General features: G+C 54.0%; 1 gene segment (V, D, J or C); it reads left to right on the top strand.

Annotated features, from left to right (window-relative positions):
• Window positions 1-4,122: 4,122 nt before the first annotated feature.
• Window positions 4,123-8,001, top strand: LOC131421205 (immunoglobulin heavy constant gamma 1-like). The segment is given in 5 exon segments: window positions 4,123-4,146; window positions 5,097-5,412; window positions 5,496-5,816; window positions 7,424-7,554; window positions 7,918-8,001. Coding segments are annotated over 5 exon segments (876 nt in total).
• Window positions 8,002-19,663: the final 11,662 nt, after the last annotated feature.

Below are 19,663 nucleotides of genomic sequence, written 5' to 3'. Positions count from 1 at the left end.
GGCTCTGGGGACACCTGAGGTCAAAAGGTGCTGCAAACACCAGTAGGTGGGAGGGCCAACTTCCCTCCTGCGTCTGAGGGCACCTCCTAGAAGGTTCGCTTCCTACTTCCTTGGACTCTGCTCCCAGCCCACCTGAAGGGGCCACAGCACAAGCCTCTGACCAACGACCACTTGGAAGAAGCCAGGCCCGACACCCCCCAGTCACCTTCCCAGCCCCTGGCAATTCTGGGGTGGCGTCCACGGTGCCTCCCAGGGATCCCCGATCCAAGGCCTAACGTGGAAGATACAGGGCAGCCCAGGGCTGCACACGGGGCCTGGGGTGAGCCACAGCACTCCAAGACACGAGACACTGAGGATCCATGTGCCCCCACACACATGGTCAGCTGGGTCTCAGCTCACAGATCGGAGGACAGGGACTGCACACTGTCTCTCAGATGGAGGAGCACTTTCGGGGCCCCGGTGACACCGTGAACTCTGTGCTTGCACCTCAGACTTCGATCTGTCCCCCGGAGGAGAGCTGTGGCTGGGAGAATAGCTTCCCTCTGACCCTGGGTGTTGCACCATCCTTCTGTCAGAGATCTGGCCCTGGATGGAGCCCGAGAGGGAAGGAGGGAAGAGGAAGGGACCCAGAGGAAGAAAGCTTCCTCCTCAGGGGGCCGTCCTGGTGGGTGGTCAGGACAAGGCCCTCGGCTGGGCTGCAGGCTGTGAGCAGGACAATTTGTGTCCACACTGCATGCTGATCACGGCAGGAAGAGGTGCCCACTGGGGTTGGGGGAACCAGACAGCTCAGGTGTGAGGCCCGGGTACCTCGAACTTTGGCGGGTCAAGTGGGCATAATCCGTGTGGGAGGCAGAGAGCAAAGAACAGCACATGAGGCCAGGCTTCTGGCACTCTCCCCGGGGTCCCAGGTACCCGCCTCACTCCACTCCCACACACCCACATGAGGCAGCCCCCACAACGTCTGGACTCCCCCCAGGCCATCTGAGACACAAACCACCAAGAAGAAAAGGGTACTTCAGGAAGCAAGCAGTGCCCCCAGGTTTCAGTCCTGTTCTTAGTCTTTGTAGGGTCGTTGAGAGGGCATTCACACCTCCGGGAATCGACTATGAATTCCTAGGAAGCGAGGCAGTGGGCACAGAGCGCAGGGCCGGCAGAAGACAAATGCCAGGGGCCACAGCACAGAGGGGGCAGGGGTTCCTCAGAGACCAAGGCTGGACTGAGGTGGAGCCATACTCATGGCTCCCACCCTCAGTGAGTGGGGTCCCCAAGGAGGAGGGGGAGGGAGTGGGGACAGTGGAACCAGCTGCAGAAGCTGAGGGGAGGCCAGGTCCTCAGGGATATCACAGAGGGGCTCGAGCAGCTGAGCCAGCACGGGAGAAGGCAGGCTGCCCACAGGTCACAGCGCGGATCCAGAGCCAGCACCAAGGAGCCGTGGGCAGGGACATGTCCACGCCAACAGAGCTGGATGCACTGGAGGCCGAAGGAGGTCAACCTTGAGGAATGTTATGGGCTGGGAGACCAGAAATCTGACAGCTTGCTTGGCCGTCAGTGCTGAGTGCAGGGTTGGGCTGGATCTGATCTTCTGCAGGACAAAAGCCAAGATGGATAGATAGGCTTCATCCCGGGACACAGGGAGGGTGCTGGCTCAGTGAAGGGGAGGAAGAGGATCCCCAGGTGGCCTAAGGATACTGTCCCCACAAATGGAGACAGCTGAAGCCCCAGGGCAGTGTCAGAGGAGGTGGCCTTGGGTCCTGGGCTATGGCCAAGGTCAAGGGCAGCAGGTGACCTGGGAGCATAGCAGGGGGCAGTGTGGGCTCCTGTGTGCTCAGACTGCCCAGGGTTGAGCAGGAGCTCAGTAGGCTACAGGAGTGGCGTCGGGAGCTCGGCAGTGAGGGTCAGGAGCAGGATCTGGGGCTCCAGCGGCGGCGAGCTGGTGGGCACAGGGCAGCTGACCCAGCAACTGGAGAGAGCAAGGTCCAGAGGGGCTTCCAGATGGGGCTTCCAAGGGTGGTGAGGGGCAAGGAGAGGGTGAGGCCTGGCTGGGGGCAGGAGCTTCTCCAGGAGGGGACAATGTTGGGGGTCTGCCAGGGAAGAGCTGACCAGAGAGAAGGTGGGAACCTGCTAGCTCCAGGAGACAAAGCCCAGCACTGGGAAATGAATGAGTCCAGGAGCATAGGGGAACCTGGATTGAGGGTGCTGGGACAGGCAGGAGGGGCAGAGGCAGCCCTGGGGAGACCCAGCAGTCCTGGGCTGATCTCAGGGACCTGTGGGAGAGTGGATCACAGGGCAGGGGAGTAGGGAGCTGCTGCAGACTAGGTGCTCCAGGGACGAAGGGCAGAGAAGCTACAGGAGCCAAGGGGCAGGTAGGAAGGCACAAGGGGGCAGAACCTGCCCCAGGAGCTCCAGAGGGGCAGGCAGAGTGGCTATAGGAGAGAAGGGGCCTGGGAGGACTGGTGGGGCAGGGGGCTACCCAGGAGCTCCGGGGGAGCAGTTGGAGCTTAGCGGGTGAGCTGCAAGGGCATGAGGAGCAGGGGCTGCCCAGGAGCTCCAGGGGAACAAACAGAGCCTAGCAGGTGAGCAGGGGCAGGTGGGAGGGCAGGAGAGGCAGGGAGCTGTCCAAGAGCTCTGGAGGAGCAGGTGAGCATGGAGCTGGGAGGGCACGAGGGACAGGGGGCTGCCCAGGAGCTCCGGGGGAGCAGGCAGAGCTTAGCGGGTAAGCAGGCACCTGGGAGAGCTGGAGGAGCAGGGGCTGCCCAGGAGGTCCAGGGGAGCGGGCTGAGCTTGGCAGGTGAGCAGGGCAGGTGGGAGGGCAGGAGGGGCAGGGGGCTTCCCAGGAGCTCCGGGGACAAGAATCACTGGGCCTTAGATAAACGGCACCCAGGACAGGTGGAGCTGAGCAGGTACAGGGAGCAGGGACAGCTGGGACTCAGGGGCCTCAGGTGTCCTCCCTGTGCAGGGAGGAGAGTGAGCTGGTGGAGGGACTGGGTGGGATGGTTAGTTGGGAGGGATGGGGACCCTGGGATTTAGGTCTCTGGGGATGAAGGGGCAGAAGGGCACCCATGAGAGGACCAGATGGGATGTAGTTTTGGGTCCCAGGGCACCGGCCCTGTTCTGGGGGCTTGTGGGGAAGTGGGACAGTAGGGGTAGACATGTGGAAGCAGTGTGGGGTGGCACAGGACATTCGACCCAGCGAGGGAAGAGAGAGGGGCCCATTTCGGGCCTGACCCTGGGCTGCCAGCCTGGGGAGAGCCCGGGCAGGGCCCTGGGGCTGAGCAGACAGGTGTCAGGGACACAGGGGACAGGCCTGGCCGGGGTGTGTGGGTAGAGGGTGCACCCAGGCCCACACTGGGGCCTGGGAATGCTGGCACCGAGGGGAGAGGAGGGCCGAGGGCCGTGCACGGCTCCCACCCATGGCGAGGGGCAGGCTGGCTCTGGAAGGACCCTGGCCGGAGGAGGGCTCTGGAGTGAGGAAGGAGCTGGACAGGCCCAAGAGCAGGGATGGCGGAGGGCGGGCGGCTCTGTGAGGGAGGGGCCGGAGGTGAGCTCAGGAAGCCATGCCAGGAGGAACTGAGGAGGGATGGGTGGGCCCAGAGGCAGATTTAGGAGCCCGGGCTGGGGGGCCACAGGGAAAGAGGGCAGGGGGAGAAGGAAATTCCCAGGGACCAGGTCCAGGAAAGGGATGCGGTCCAGGGAAGGAGAGGGTCCGGGGCTGGGAGAGGGTCCAAGGGAGTGATGAGTCCAGGGCAGGGACGGGGTCTGAACAGGTTGGGTACATGGGTCCCTGGTGACTTGGCAGAGTTGACTCAGAAGACACTGGGCCTGGGGAGCAGAGACAGACCATGACAAGATCTCTGGGCTGAAGGGCCGAGAGCAGACATGGGCAGTGCAGGGCCAAGGCCCACCACACCTGAAGAGATGCTCACTCGCCCCAGGCAGGGCCAGGGTGGGCCACGCCCCAAGCAGAGGATTTGGGGGACCAGCAGAAGCCAGCCAGGAGCTGGGATCTCCAGTCAGGGCTCAGACAGAGGGCTTGATCAGGCGGGGCACCCACAGGAGGCTTAATCAGGGATAGGGAGCAGAGGCCCGGGAGGTCTCTAATCCAAGTGGTCATCCAGCACGGACATGGTGACTGGTCCAGAGCCCGTGGCCTGCAACGGCACCAGCCCTGCGGGACAGGGAGCCACGTGGGGCATCTAGTCTGCAGACTCTCTGGAAGCACGTGGGCAGTGGGCTCAGCGGTGCCCAAGGCCTGGGCACCTGACGCCCTGCCAGGACCCTCTCAGAGTGAGGTCCTGATGGTCACACGGCCTCCTCTCTTGCAGCCTCACCCACAGCCCCATCAATCTTCCCTCTGGCCCCCGGCTGTGGGACCACATCTGACTCCACAGTGGCCCGGGGCTGCGTGGTCTCTGGCTACTTCCCAGAGCCGGTGACCGTGTCCTGGATCTCAGGCGCCCTGACCAGCAGCGTGCACACCTTCCAGTCCGTCCTGCAGTCCTTGGGGCTCTACTCCCTCAGCAGCATTGTGACCTTGCCTGCCAGCAGCTGGCCGAGCCAGACCTTCATCTGCAACGTAGCCCACCCGGCCAGCAGCACCAAGGTGGACAAGAAAGTCGGTAAGAGGAGGAGCTGCACGGGGGGCGTTCTCTGACAGACTGGCCCAGGGTCAGCCCTCCTGCCTGGACCCCAGGGCAGCAGTGGAGGCCTCCCAAGCTCAGGAAGGGGCCCTCTGGGCGGCTCCGCCGTGCCTGGGGCGGGGCAGGCTGGACACCCCTAACCCAGCCCCTGGGCCCACAGAGGTGGGCGCTGGACTCTGATCTGCCAAAACCTGGCCCTGATCTAAGCCCACCCCAAAGCCATCTTCCACCAGCCCCGGTAACCCCCAGTCTTCTCTCTCTGCAGAGCCAAGAACGCCCAGCTTCCCTCCGGTGCCCAACTGCCCCACGTGTTCTGACTGCCCCAAACGGGCCTCGTCCTCCACCCCTAGGAGTTGGCAGAGCAGAGGCATGGCCTGTGGGGGGATGAGTACCCAAGAGGCAGTGCGCCCAGGCGCTGACCACCCCCCCATGTCTCCTACCCTAGGTCATGGTTTCCAGGGAGGCCCTTCAGTCTTCATCTTCCCCCTGAAACCCAAGGACACCCTCATGATCTCCCGAACACCCGAGGTCACCTGCGTGCTGGTGGAAGTGAGCCAGGACAACCCCTATGTCCAGTTCACCTGGTATGTGGACGGCACGGAGGTGCGCACAGCCAGGACGAAGCCAGGGGAGGTGCAGTTTAATGGCACCTACCGCGTGGTCAGCGCCCTGCACGTCCAGCACCAGGACTGGCTGAGTGGAAGGGAGTTCAGGTGTAAGGTCAACAGCAGAGCCCTCCTGTTCCCTGTTGAGAGGACTATCTCCAGGGCCAAAGGTGGGAGCAGGACAGATGGGTGCAGGGAGGGTGCCAGGGGGTGCCCGGGGAGTGACCAGCTCTACTGACCCCTGTCCCCACAGGGCGGGCCCGGGAGCCACAGGTGTACACCCTGCCCCCACACCCGGACAAGCTGTCCAGGAACAGGGTCAGCATGACCTGCCTGGTCAAAGACTTCTACCCATCTGACATCAATGTTGAGTGGCAGAGCAATGGGCTGACGGAGCCGGAGGGCAAGTACAGCACCACCCCAGCCCAGCTGGACAGCAACGGGTCCTACTTCGTGTACAGCAAGTTCTCAGTGGAGATGATCAGGTGGCACCAGGGAGACGTATTCACGTGTGCGGTGATGCACGAGGCTCTCCACAATCACTATAGGCAGAGATCCACCTCCCAGTCTCCGGGTAAATGAGCCACGTGCCCAGCACCCCAGCGAGTCCTCCCTCCAGCCCCTTGGGATCTCAGGGTCCCACAAAGACACCTGAGCCCCTACCCCTGTGTACATACCTCCCGGGCCCCCTGGCATGAAATAAAGCACCCAGCATGGTCCTGGGACCCTGCAACACTGTCACGGTTCTTTCTGAGGCATACTTCAGGTGCATGGCCAGGCACGTGGGCAACAGGGATCCAGGCTCCAAGGCCACAATTGTCACCATTATGGGAGAGAGTTGGTCCCACTTGGGCCACACCCAAAGCTCTGGGCTGTGGAGGCCACCCAGGACGGCTAGAGGTGCTGCCTGAGGAGGGGAGGGGGCTGCAACAGAGGTGGCATCTCCTCTGGGCCCCCCTCCAGCAGCAGCTGCTTGGGGCTGGAGTGTGGCCAGGGAACAGGAGAAGCCCTTCCGGAGCCCTTCAGGGAAATGGGCTCACAGGCTGTCTCTCCTCGGTAGGAGCCCAAGCTGTGGGATAGTGGCTGGTCCTTGTCCCCAGGGTTCCCTGTCCACTGGGCCACTCCAGAGCTCTGCCTGCTGGCTCTGGCCCACATGGGATGCTTTCCTGGCCCCTGGTGATGGGACAGGCCCTGCTTTGCCCTCAGGCACTCCGAGAGCAGGACACCACCCTCCCTCAGTCAAAGTGGCAATGTCTGGCCTTGTGCTGCGGGGGCCAGGCCTGTCCACTCATGGGGACACTCATCCCTGGTCCCCAAAGGAACAGAGGCAGCTGGCCCTGAGTGCTCAGAGAAGGGACGGTCCCTGATGCCCACGTGTACACTGAACCCAGCCACACTGAACACAAGCCCCTCTCACTGAGCAGTGCCAGCACACACCACCTCCTCACACACGCACGTGAGCACGCACACACACACACACACACACGCTCACACAAGGGCAACCTGCACATTCCCAACAGAGCACGGAGCCCAGTCTCCTGAACCCTCACCGTGGACACCAGAGGGTCCCCACAGTCTCCAACACGTTGGGGGCTGCTCAGGCCTCATTTTCACACTGACCACAATGACCAGCTCTGATAACTGGCCCTCCTCTTCCCCGGGGCACATACACCCCCACCCTGACACACAGAAATCCCGCACACTCAGCTTGTCCCCAGCACTCGACCACTCATTCTCTGGGGACACACCCCAACCATGTCTCGGCCCTTCCCTGGGGCAGGGACCCCACTGTGGATAGGCTTTGCTGTCCCTCCACCCTCTGGGCCTGGTCCCTGGGAGAAAGGAGGCGGCTCCTGAGCCTGTGTCCTGCAGGGGTCAGGGCACCTTCTTCCCAGAAGGCCCCAGCACTGGGCAGAGCAGAGGAGAGGGCTGTCCCCCACTGGCCAGGCTGAGATCTGGGTCTGGGGTGTGAGCTGAGTCCTGGGGTCCCAGTTGGAGGAATGGGGGAGCTGAGACCAGGGCCCAGAAACTGACCTCAGGGCCCTGCTGGTCCTTCCCAGTCGGGGGCTTCCACTTGCCCCTCCCACCCTGCCCCAGAGGGAATCACCCCCCGCATCACCGACGACACTGTGCCAGGCCCCCTCGGGCAGGCACAGCACTGACCACCCCCTCCCTGTCCAGAGGTAGTCCTGGACGAGAGCTGTGTCAAGACCCAGGTCGGGGAGCTGGACGGGCTGTGGACCACCATCTCCATCTTCATCACACTCTTCCTGCTCAGCATGTGCTACAGCGCCACCATCACCCTCTTCAAGGTGGGCCAGGCCATCCCCACATCGTCCCCTCGCTGTCACCATGATGTCCCCACACTGTATCCCCACTGTCCCCTCATTGTCCCCTCGCCTCCCCTCACTGTCCTTTTGCGGTCCTCACACAGTCACCTCATTTCCCATTACTGTCTCCTCACTGCTCCCTCTCCATCCAATCACTGCCCTCACCCTGCCCCCTCACTCTCTCCATTTATCCCCTCACTGTCACCTCACTGTCCCCAACATGTCCCCATGTCGTCCTCACCTGGACCCCCCAAGGTCAGGCGGCCCCAGATACAGGGAGGGCAGGCCCTGGCAGGAGGCTGGTGTTGGGGTCCAGGCCATGCTCACACCCTCGCCCGCCCACAGGTGAAGTGGATCTTCTCCTCGGTGGTGGAGCTGAAGGAGACGATGGTCCCCGACTACAGGAACACGATCGGGCAGGGAACCTAGGGCCACTCCTCCTGGCGGGCATCCCAGACCGCCCTGGACCCCAGACAGGATTTGAGTCCTTTGGTTCATTACGCTCAGGCTGCCTCATAGACGTACTCCGCTGCCCTCTGACCTCGCCAGACTCCAAAATCATGGCCCCTTAGGCCTGCACCCCGCCCTCTGGCCTCACAGTCATCACAGACTGCATCCTGCCCCCTCACCTCATTTGGAGAAGCAGGCAGGCAACAGTTGTAACCCCAAACTGAGCTGAAGGACGCCCACCGCCCCTCCACAGCAGCCGCCAAGAGACACTTGGGCCATGTGGACGCTGAGTCATCAGGGCCGAGTGTCCCTCACCAGGACTATCCCAGGGTCGCCATGTGTGGTCACCCTGGAGGAGTTGCAGAGCCGACTTGCCCGTGTCCGTCTGGGCAGGGACAGGCCTTCATGCATACCACATCCATGCCAGGGTCCAGGACACAGGGGTCCTGAGCGGAGACGTGTGGTTTCAGATCCTTGAGTGGGAACATCTTCTGCCAAAGCCAGGAGGCCATGGGGCCATTGTCCACCAACAGGGAAGCTTCTAGACATGCCCCTAATGGTCACTCGGATCACCGTCAACGGAGGAGACCTCTCGGAGGGAAGCCTGGGCCCACGGCCGCTGCCGGAGCCCTGGTGGGTGGGGACAGCACCAAGAGGGGAAGGAGTGATCGTCAGGCCAGATGGCTTCCTGGAGAGGGACCTAGTGACCAGTTCCCCAAGGGGGGGTGACTCAGCCATCGTGGACAGAGGTGGAGGGGTGATGGGAAAGCAAGGCCGCAGGTACAACCATGCAATCCTGCAGCCTAAGGGCCTGAGTCACGGTCCACAGGAAGTACAGCTTGCTCCATGGCCCAGGCATGAGAGACGAGACCTCCAAGCAGACAGCCCATGGCCTTGGGGAGAAGAACCCTGACCTTACCACCCCAGAACTGATTCCCCCCTCACGTCTCTGAGTGAATGGCAAGTCGGCATCTCTAGATGGAAGGACAGGGATGCTCACAGGAAGGAGAGGCGGACGCCCCCCCGACTACCGGGGGACAATACGCAGAGACATTGCTCAAAGGAAAGGCCACAGATGTAGCTTCGGTAGCTTTTTCCCTTCTTTTTAAATTTCTGGAGCCCGTTGATATTCTTTATCATTTCTTTCTTTAAAACAACAATAAAACATCCTTGAAAATTCCACACCTCGCTGTGTGGACAGGACTCGTGAAATCCCCAGCCTCGCAAACTCCAGTATCAGGGGCTCCTTCCACACACTCACAGCTCCAGAATCTTCCAGCCCTTCCTACTCTCCTGCTCTCAGCTCTCCTCCATCCCCTGGGGTTCCATGGGGGAGGAAGGCAGCCCAGAAACGGGGCTATGAGGAGGGGCGAGAGGGGTGACGGGGCCTGGTGGGGAGCAGGGCCAGCCTGGGCTCCGCGGGCAGGAGGAGCTTCCAGCACTGGCTGTGGCCAGAAGGAAGACCCCCGTGCTGGGTGTGTATGAGTCAGCACGGCTGCTGCAATGACCAGCCTGGGCGGCCTGAACAACAGACATTTGTTCTCTCACACGTCTGGAGGCTGCACGGTCCAGAGCAGGTGTCAGCAGAGTGGGGTTCTGCTGAGGCCTCTCTCCTGGCTGTGTAGACAGCCTCTTCTCCCTGTGTCCTCGCCCCAGCCTACCTCGGCCAGTGTCTGTCCTGATCCCTCTTCTTATAGGAGAGCAGTCACACTGGATTAGGGCCCAGACTACTGACCCCATTTTAACTTATTACCAGTTGAAAGACTCTATCTCCAGAGACAGCCACATTATGAAGTCCTGGGGGTCAGGGATTCAATTTTGAATTTGGGGAACACAATTTCGCCCAAAAGAGGATAGTTAGGTCCAGAAACACACACACATAGTGTCCTGTCCCCACGAACTCAGGAATCTATTACCTTGGACACTCACGCTGCCTCCTACCCTGAGTCTTTGTCCATGCTGTTCCCTTCTCCTAGTGTTCCTTCCCTCTACACACCTTGCAAGTCCTACACAGCCTTCTCTTAGCTCTGAGCTCCACACCTCCTCCTCTGTCAGTCTTCCCTAATGCACTCAGCAGAATGCACCCACCCTCCCCTGGCCTGTGTCTGTGCCAGCTTCTCACATTCAGTATACACCTGCGTCTGTCTCCCCAGACGTGAAGTACATGATCCCACAAACAGTGACATAAGGACACTGAGATAAGTGCTGTGAGGGGAAAGTGTGGGGCTGTGAGGCCACACAACAGAAGGGGCTGAGGGAAGCTGTCCCGGGGGAGCGCCCAGACCCAGAGCCCTGGAGGAAGGGGGTGGTTGGCCTCCCTTGGGTCTGCTCCTCAACACCTGGTCTCCTGCCCCCGCCCCGGTCACAGAACTTCCTCAACCCAGGATAAGTGGGGCCATGGGGAGAAGACATTTGCGACATGTTAAAGGACAGGTTTTAACATGGTGATCACGACTCTCATACAGACAGATAATGAACTCATGTCAAAGACTTTGTTTAACTCATCAATTAAGGGGTTGTAATCAGTTCAAAGTAGAATTCAAAGTCCCTCATTGATATAGTGGAATCAAGAATGCTAAAAAGAATTTATCATCAGATGCATTTTTGAATGCACCTGGCTTTCTCCAAAGAGACAAGGAAGAATCAACCATCCTTCCAGAGAAGAGAATTCCCATCACCTTCGATTCTCTACAAGTTACCGAGCTGTGAAAGGCTCGGTAATGACACAAAGACAATGGAGAGTGTGGAGCCTCCACTGAAATGGGTAACCTGGAGAGGGGTGCAAGACAGTGCCATGCTTCCCACTGAAGACTGAAGAAGTCATCTTTGGTCCCTTTAGAGTCTTTCACAATATTTCCTAAACATACAACTGACAACATGGTCTGAATATACAGAGAACTCCTGCAAATCAATTAGAAAAATAAAACAGTTCAGTAGAGAAATGGGCAAGAGAATTCAACAGATGTCTCACAAAAGAAGTCCAAAAAGCCATTAAACATAGGAAAAGGATGCTGAACCACATTACTTACAAGAGAAATGAAAATGAAGAATCAAATGAGAGAAATCAGTTCCAGTTCCCATAGTGGGGGAGCAGCTTATACCAGATGAACCCCTGCAGACAGCATCGTAAGCTCTGTAAAAACTGCTCAAAACAACAATGGTTTGAAGGCGCTGGAGAATGGCCAAAGCAAGCAGACACTGGAGAAGTTCAGCCCTCGAAAGGTCCGTCTGCAGGTGCCCCCCAGGCCATGCCACAGGTGCAAGGGGAACACAGCAGATACAGCACCATCCCGGCCAGAGGGCTCAGGTCATGGGATTCAGGGCTGCATATCAAGAGCATCTGGAAATGAAGAGATTTCCATAAGAGGAGAGATACCGAAGGAGAACCCCAAAATCTGCATGGAATTTCTACTCAATCCTAGGCTGATCCCTCAACTGTGCGTGTGTAGGGGAAACTCCAAAGGGCCCAGTGAGAAACACTGGCTGGGAGGTTGAAAGACCTGTGGAGATTTCAGCTCTGGCCAACCACATGGCAGATGGATGTGGAGTCTGAGTCCGGTCAAGCTAACTGCCTCTGACGTGAAAGCCAATAATTTTCCAGGAAGAGGACCTAACATGGAAACAGGGAAACGTCCTCCCCGCTACAGGAGCAAGCCCTCTCCTGACCGAGAAAGAGGAGAGGAGAAGGCAGGGCTGAGACCTGGGATGGAGGCCAGGTCCAGGCCCCTTGAGAGGAGCGGGCTGTCAGCTGAGGGGGCGGAAAGCCCCAGTCGGACCTTGGCCCTGCACAGAGACAACCCAGCGGTGTCTCTGCCGTGGCACCACCTCCTTCTGGTATTCTGCAGGCTGGCCTGTCCTCCTGACAAGAGGACCACCCACAGCCCGGCAGCCAGGAGGTCAGAGTCTGCCCGATGGCGGGTTGCTGGGGCAGCTGCAGGATGTCAGAACAGCCAAGGGGGCCCGGGGCACCCAGACCCTGAGGGACAAGTCCCAAGGATCCACGTGGACAGAGGCTGAGGGCCAGGGCTGTCAGAGCCGATTCCAGAGCAATCATCTGAGCAGACCACACTGAGCCTCCCCTTCTGGAAGACAACCCACTCCAGCTATCGGGGGTGGACACCAGGGGCGGGTCATCCCTTACCTGAGCTCCTTCAGTGTTTCTAGAATGTTCTCTGACTATGGGCATGGTTTATTCAGATACAGATGATTCCTGTGGCTGGGGGACTTGAGGGTGAAGTGTGATGGGACCCCCAGGGTACTGCTCACCCCTACCCCTCCAGGGATGACTCTGGTCTACATGCAAGGTACTGGAATGCCCGGGTCAAGGCTCTCGCAGTGAAGCCCCAGGTGGGGCACATCCCCAAGATGACTGTGCAGGCTGGTGACCAGATGATTCCCTCTACCTGTGTCCACCACACCCGCTCAGCCCAAAAGGCAGACTTGCCAGAGGCTGTTCTGAGATCTAAGGATGGCGGGCGAGGCTGAGAAATGGGGTCAGGGTGCAGCACATCGTTTTGCACCTGTTTCTGGAAAGGGGGCCTGTGGCTCAGAAGGGGGACGTGCATGCCCAGCACACCCGGGGTCACAGCAGAAAGCTGCAGAGATCTCAATTACACAGGAGGGGCCTTGATGTTTGTACATATTTATCAGCACAAGATAAGCCTTTGCTTCCATTCTTACTCAAAATCCCCTCAACTCCCTCTCAGCCAGGACAGGGTCCAGTTTCTGGGTGCTGATGAGGACCATGGCCACAGCATACCTTGTCCCACTGACCGCAGACTGGGTGTGGCACCTGGGGGTCACTTTAAAAGTATGGACCTGCTGCCCACCCCATGCCCCGACACAAGCACACAGTGTCTGTAGGGGTCTCTCCAGGTGGGGCCAGGAGCCACTGGAGATTAATGCTGCCAGCTGATCCTCACAGATTCACATGCAGAAGACACTGGCTTAGGGATTGTGGTGAGACACTGAACACACAAACGGAAAGCAGCCAGACCACACATGAACACAGAGCCCTGACCACAACCTGCAGTCACAGCCCAGGATGCTGACCTCTCACTGCAGGGACAGCTGCGGCAGCAGCCTGCTCTCTGCGCTCAGACCTGCAAGGAGTCAGACCTCTATCTCCAGACACAGCCCAGAGAGTGAACAACCATCCCATATGGTCGGCCTGAACCTCCGGGCCTTGATCAGTAACTGACGGCTTCCCTAATGTTTGTTCCCACTTGCAGCTTAGGACTGATGGGAGAAAGCCAAATGCGCTCATCAAGCAATCACGGGACACCCCGTTTCCCCAGGTCCCCATCAGATGCCCCCAGTCCCTCCTTTTCCTGTAAAGAAGCTTTCTATGCATAGAAAATATTTTAACATTTCAACATATATATTATGTGATATGTATTACATGTATACCTTATAGACTAAAGACGCATATATGGATATATTATATGCACATAGTAACAATGAACACATGTGCATGTAACAACACTACAAAGGCTCCCACGCTCCCTCCTGCACCAACTGCCTGGCTGCAGCACCTCTGACTATACTCAGCCTTTGATTTTCCCGTTTGCGTGGTCTTCATTCCCACATGTTTATGGAGACGTGAGGACTTGTGACAAGAGCTCACAATCACGGTCACAAACAGTCACACATATGTATGGGGACCTGGACACAATAGGGACAAAGGGGAAGCTGGTGAGCGTCCAGTGCAATGAGAAGCAGGGCAAGGGCGGGGAGGTGGGTCACCCTCCCAAATGAGCAGAGAAGGGGTGGCCGAGGGCCCCCAGGAACCCCCAGAGCAGCGAGGTGAGCAGGGAGCGCCCTCCCAGCTACTGCAGCCCCAGCCCTGGGGAGCCAGACGTTGATGGAGGCCCTGCCCACGTGTCCTCATCCTCATGGACCCGTCACACTGCTGAGCCTGCACACACCCCACACAGGCACAGCGAAACACACCACAAGGAGAATTGGGGCATTTCCTTGAGATTTCGAGAGGGTGGCCTGCCAGGGCTCCTTGGTGAGGTGCAGGCGGGTTTGAGCAGCCTCCTGCAGCAGCAAACGTCATGAGATACCCGGGACCCCAGCCTGGGCTACTGGGGAAGCCAGCAATGGTTCCTCCTGACCACGCTCCCCCAGCTCCCCTCACGATTTTATAAGGTTTGGTCTCCTGGGTGGCATCTGTTCCTCCTGAAATGCCTGTAGGTGTTTTGTTTCCTAGATCCAACCTGGACTTGCCCACAGCAATAGGTGAAAAGTACTTCTGGCAAGCAGACCTCAAAGGTGGAACTGGAATGGCTTAGGTGCCCAGCTGGTTACGGGAGCAGCAGCGATGGAGCCATGGAGGGAATGAGACATCAGTAGTCCGAGGTTCACAGTGGCCCATCCGGCTCTTAATTGGCCTCTGCAACCACCTTGAATGAGGTGCTGAATGAAGGCAAGGCTGGGGCAAGGCAATATCGAGACAGGTTAAGTGAGCTGAGGCTGGGAATGAGCATTGTCAGGTTGTGGGTCGGGCTGGTCTCTTCCTGCTGCTCTGGAGGTCCTGCAGCAACAGATGACCCCTGGGCTCTGAAATCCTAGTTCTGGACAAGGCCAAAGGAAGGGCTTCTATGAACGCCTTCAAAGCATGACTTCGCTCTTATAACAACAGGGCAAATGTTTCTGAAAGCCACACCCCAGAGTCCAATAGGATGGTTTGTAAAATTTCAGCATGAGGTATATTTGCAGCCTCACCAACTTCCTCATGTAAAAGGGTTTGTCTGAAAGAATGGGACCTTCAGAGCCAGATGGGGACATATGTGTGGATTCTGAGAAAGTCCAGTGGCATGAACACTCAAATCACATGGTCACGCTCTCTCCAGCCACAGCAGCCTGCCCCACAGAGGTCCAGGGACAGCTCAGCCTGGTTCCAGACATTCATGTTGTGATCTCAAGAGTGACTTATCTTCCTGGACACCAGCCTCACCACCATAACGAGGGCCGACAGCATGGGGACCGGGAGGGGCACCAAGTACTGCAAGTCAATGTACAACATGACTACTTGTCTTGCCATATTCCTTGGCATAGAGGGGGGAGTGGTCTCTATGGGCCAACACACACTAGCCAGGACACTCTCAGGGGTTTTGCTAAACTCATCAGCATTGGTGATGATGAAGAACTGAAAAGAATAAGAAACATTAACATATTAAGGTCTACGAGGAAGCCATTTGGTTTAAAACCAATTCAGCCTGATCCTGTTTTTCGAGAAAGGCCTGATGTGACCTTTGGAGCATGCGTCATACATCTGCTATAAACATTTACAGTGACTCATAGTCAAGAATGATACCCCTAAAGATAGAGATGTATGCCTCACTCCCATATCAGCAGCTCTTTGCAGAGAAACATTTCTTCCCAGAAACTAAGGACTCATTACTGACCTACTGTGCTCATCTCGTGATCACTGAACTGCTGTACTAGCAAAACATATTGTCACCGTAGTATAAGTGTTATATAATTAATTCACCCCATTTGACTTAGAGGTTGATTATTGATTGTCTCTGCAGTTCTTGGTGTAGTTGGCAGAATTTCAGAAAAACAGAGTGGACGCCAGCTGGAATCTACATTGAATCCCCCACCCCAGCTTCACAGCATTCTTCAGCCACCCCAGTAAGGTTGCTGGAAATCTGGACGACCTTATTGTGAGTCAATGGTCCAGAGTTTTGTATGTTCTGTTTCATGCCATAAGACTAGGTGTCTTAAACGGGGTGCTGGTACATTTCCTTGGTAAGAAAAACCTAGCATGAATGTCCTAGGAAACAGTAACCTAGAGGGAAGGTCTTAAGCAAGAGGAAACTAAAGGGAATGTCCCAGGTCAGGGAACCCTGAGGGGAGCTTTGGAGTGAATGGGGCAAGCTGACCTTTTTAATTTGGCTTTAAATTGGAAAGAATTGTGTCTATAAAGCCTGAACAAGTTGTTTGATAGAGAAACGCGAGTCTGAACTTGTTCAGCTCTGAAGAGAAGGGACACCAGCTCCTTCCAGCAGAAAGGCGTTCTCAGGTAACTGAGAACCTGGTGGAAGTGTCAGAGCATAAATCCTCGTGACGTGAAGTGGTCCCATAGGAAACTCCATTCTGATCATGCATGACAATTAATTAAATGTTCGTCCGGAAATGCGCACATAAGGAACTGTTGTTCAACTTCTGACTGCCAGTGGCAGTTTGAGACTGCTGGTAGAAGAAACCGAGGCACGTAAGAGGTTGTTCATGCCTTTTTGGGAGGGACACTCACAAACAGCTCATTTCTGATCCATTACTGTGTCCCTATAAATTGCTTAGACGTTACAGTAAAACAGAACTAAAATTAAAATGGAAGTGGCACATCCTAGAGCCGACCAATTCCCAAACAGGCAGCCGCCCATTGGAACGCCAATAGATTCATGCTGACACTTGCAGGAGCTTAAAAAAATGGCGAAAGTGTAAATGGCTGGCAAGATAACCAGGATAATAAAATTACAGTGGCCACTTTGGGGACCCCTCAAGATTCCAAAACATCCTTTGCACATTAAGTTTAACAGCCGTGGAACAGAGAAATCTTTAATCTCGAAAGAGTCAAGTGTGCCACCATCAGCACAATTGCTCAAAAAATAAAGTTCCACAATTATAAATATTTACAAAAAAACAGGAAACCTTACTAAGCTTGTTTTGTGTCCTGAGGGCTTGGCTTGATAATCATCAAGTTGGGGACCCCAAATTGTGTCAGGACAAAAACGCAGTTGCACCCCATTTTGTGGCCAGAGATGGTCAGACAGAAATGTGGGTTGCACTCCATTTGCTGCTTAGGGTCCCACCACACTGCCACCAGCCTCAGGGGAATTACATTGGCCATTAGAAGGAATGTTCTAATGGTAGAAGGAATGTTCTAGTTACATAAGATAATTTTTAAATGACACTTAAAAGCAAAGATTTCAAAATTCCAAAATAACCTTCGTGAAAGTTTTGTGGCAAAAAACTAATAAAAAATTAGGTTATAAGGGATACCTAAATAAAAAACCTATTAGGTCATGGCTTTACAGATACCCCATAACTTACCTTTGAAGGAGGGCCCAATATGAGCCTTTCCTAGAGTTAACAAGAAACTGAGGATTTCCTGGGAATCTGCTATGTTACTGATTAATGGAGTTGTTCAATCCCACCAAGTATAGTTACTGTTGGTCCCAGCTTAAACCTGATAAAATATGTGAAAACGTTTAGCAACTTATCATCAGAAATTTGGCAAAACTAGAAACTGATATTCAGAGCCTGATAGGAATTGTTTTATACAGGCATTGGACCCTATGTTAAAATAAAACTAAGCACCTAGAGGGAATGAAGCAAATAGGGATGATGTGCTTGGACAGGTAGATCACCCTATAACATCATTTATACTACACTCCAAATTCTGAGGACTTAGAGCAACCGTCCTGAACTTACAAATCTTTCAAAACTGGAAACGCAGCTCTGGAGCCAGTTCAGATTCCACCCATTTCCTTTCTCTCAAAAGGCTTGTAAACCTCACCAGGAACTGTTATCTAGTCCATCACCAGTGCTTAAGACTGAAGGGGAGAAAAAGAAAAAGAAGAGACAAATGGCTATGGAAGTGCTCTTGCCCAACATCTAGCATCTTAAATATCTTCTCCACAATATATTACTAGAAAAAGTTTAAAATAAACTTTGGATTCATTACCCTTTCATAACTGGTGAACTTTGCCTTACTGTACATGACTTATAGCAGTAATTTTAAAACAAGAGCTGTGGAGTCTCTGTGTATGTGTCTATATATATATCTGATATATGTGTGATAGTTTTACCTCCAGAACATATAACTTGTAAAAGAGCTCTATTTAAGTAGCTTAAAGTAAGTGCTTACATACATGTAATGGTAACTAACCCAAATGCCTTTCAAGTTAATGTGATATAAAACAATCTTTGGTAAATGAAGGCTTGTTTAAGTTTGTTGGTTCGATTGAAATAAACACGTTTCCAGAGTTATCAACATTAGATATGATACAGACATGTTTTCCCTGTTACAAAATTTGTAAGCAAAAAAAATACCTTAGAATAACAACAGACTTTGCCTAATGTCTCATGAGGTTTTGGAGGCAATCTAAATACAACAATTGGGAAGAGGTAAACTAAATAGATGTGGAAAAGATAAGACTTTTGAAGTGAACCTTCTAACAATAATTCTGTGTTATGGTATATGTACTGAAAATGACTTCAAATCATTTTGGTAAACTGAAACCTTAGAATTATGCTAACCTAAATGATAAAATTTATTGAGTACCTACATTATTTCCACATAAGATAAGCTGTTAGATATTAATTACTAAACATAGATTCATCTACCTTTGGATTCTTATTTCAGAGAAACTAGAAAAATACTTGGGTTTATTCATAAACATGTTTGTGCCACAATGAGAAATTTTCCATGAGAAAGCACATGTTTCTAGACAGTATTTGTCAGTCTTCCAATACACAGGAAGCCAATATAAAAAATTAAGGAAAGCAAGATGTATGTTTTCAGCACATAAGTTATAGGGAATGGAGATATTCTTGTTTCTTTGGTTAAGAAAGATAAATGTGCCCTAAAGTACTAAAAGAGGAAAGTAGGCATGGGAGAAATTCTGAATGCAAAAACAAAGTTACAGAAGGATTGTGAAAAAGGAACCCTGAGAAAAGAGTTTTGTGCAAGGTAAAGTTGGCTAAGATTACAATGAATTTAATTAAGTGAATAAGTTTTAATATCAAAAGTAAGCTGGCACAAAACTTAGAATTTGGTCTTCTTTATCATAAAAGGATAATTTACTTGGACTTTTAGTCTGTGATTGATAAAGAGATTATGAAAAGTTACTCTTTACAATTGAGTAGTCTACTAGAAGGGTAAGGATTTTATATCTTATCAAAACAAATTTCTGTGTTGATTCTATCAGGTCTGTAGCCACAAGAGCTAACGCTTTTCTTAATGTTATTGAACTTTCTGTATTTGCCTGAATATGTTTAATTATCACCATGGGTTAAATGGATAACTAAGCATTGTTTCACACTGAACTATGATCCTATTTGACCAAGAGTTTTAAAACCATTTGATATTTTTGACAAGATCCCTCAACATTAAAATCCTAAATAAAGTCTTCTTTGAACTGAAAATAACTTCAAGAATTTCCATCGGGCCCCTGGGACTTCTCAAAGACCTTGTTTCTCTTCCTATAAAGAGAGAGGTACTATACTAATTAGGTTTGTTTGGTATGTTAAATTACATGGGAAGTATTCTCAAATAACTGATGCTAGGCCTCATTTATTCATATCCTTGCTTGCATACATTTTATTTATATTTTTTTAATAATTTTTATTTATTTATTTTTCCCCCAAAGCCCCAGTAGATACTTGTATGTCATAGTTGCACATCCTCCTAGTTGCTGTATGTGGGATGCAGCCTCAGCACGGCTGGAGAAGCAGTGCGTCATGCGCACCCGGGATCCGAACCCGGGCCGCCAGCAGCAGAGCACGCACACTTAACTGCTAAGTCACAGGGCCGGCCTCCATTTTATTTACATAAGTGTTTTAGAAATTATTTGAAATTTTAGAAAAAGTTCCTACTGTTTCCTAGAATAATGTTACTGTCTACTGA

The sequence above is a fragment of the Diceros bicornis genome, chromosome 24 (genome assembly GCF_020826845.1).
Source record: "Diceros bicornis minor isolate mBicDic1 chromosome 24, mDicBic1.mat.cur, whole genome shotgun sequence".
Lineage (NCBI taxonomy): Eukaryota > Metazoa > Chordata > Mammalia > Perissodactyla > Rhinocerotidae > Diceros > Diceros bicornis.
Note: the sequence above shows the minus strand (reverse complement) of the source record. Positions and strands in the feature narration are given on the sequence as shown.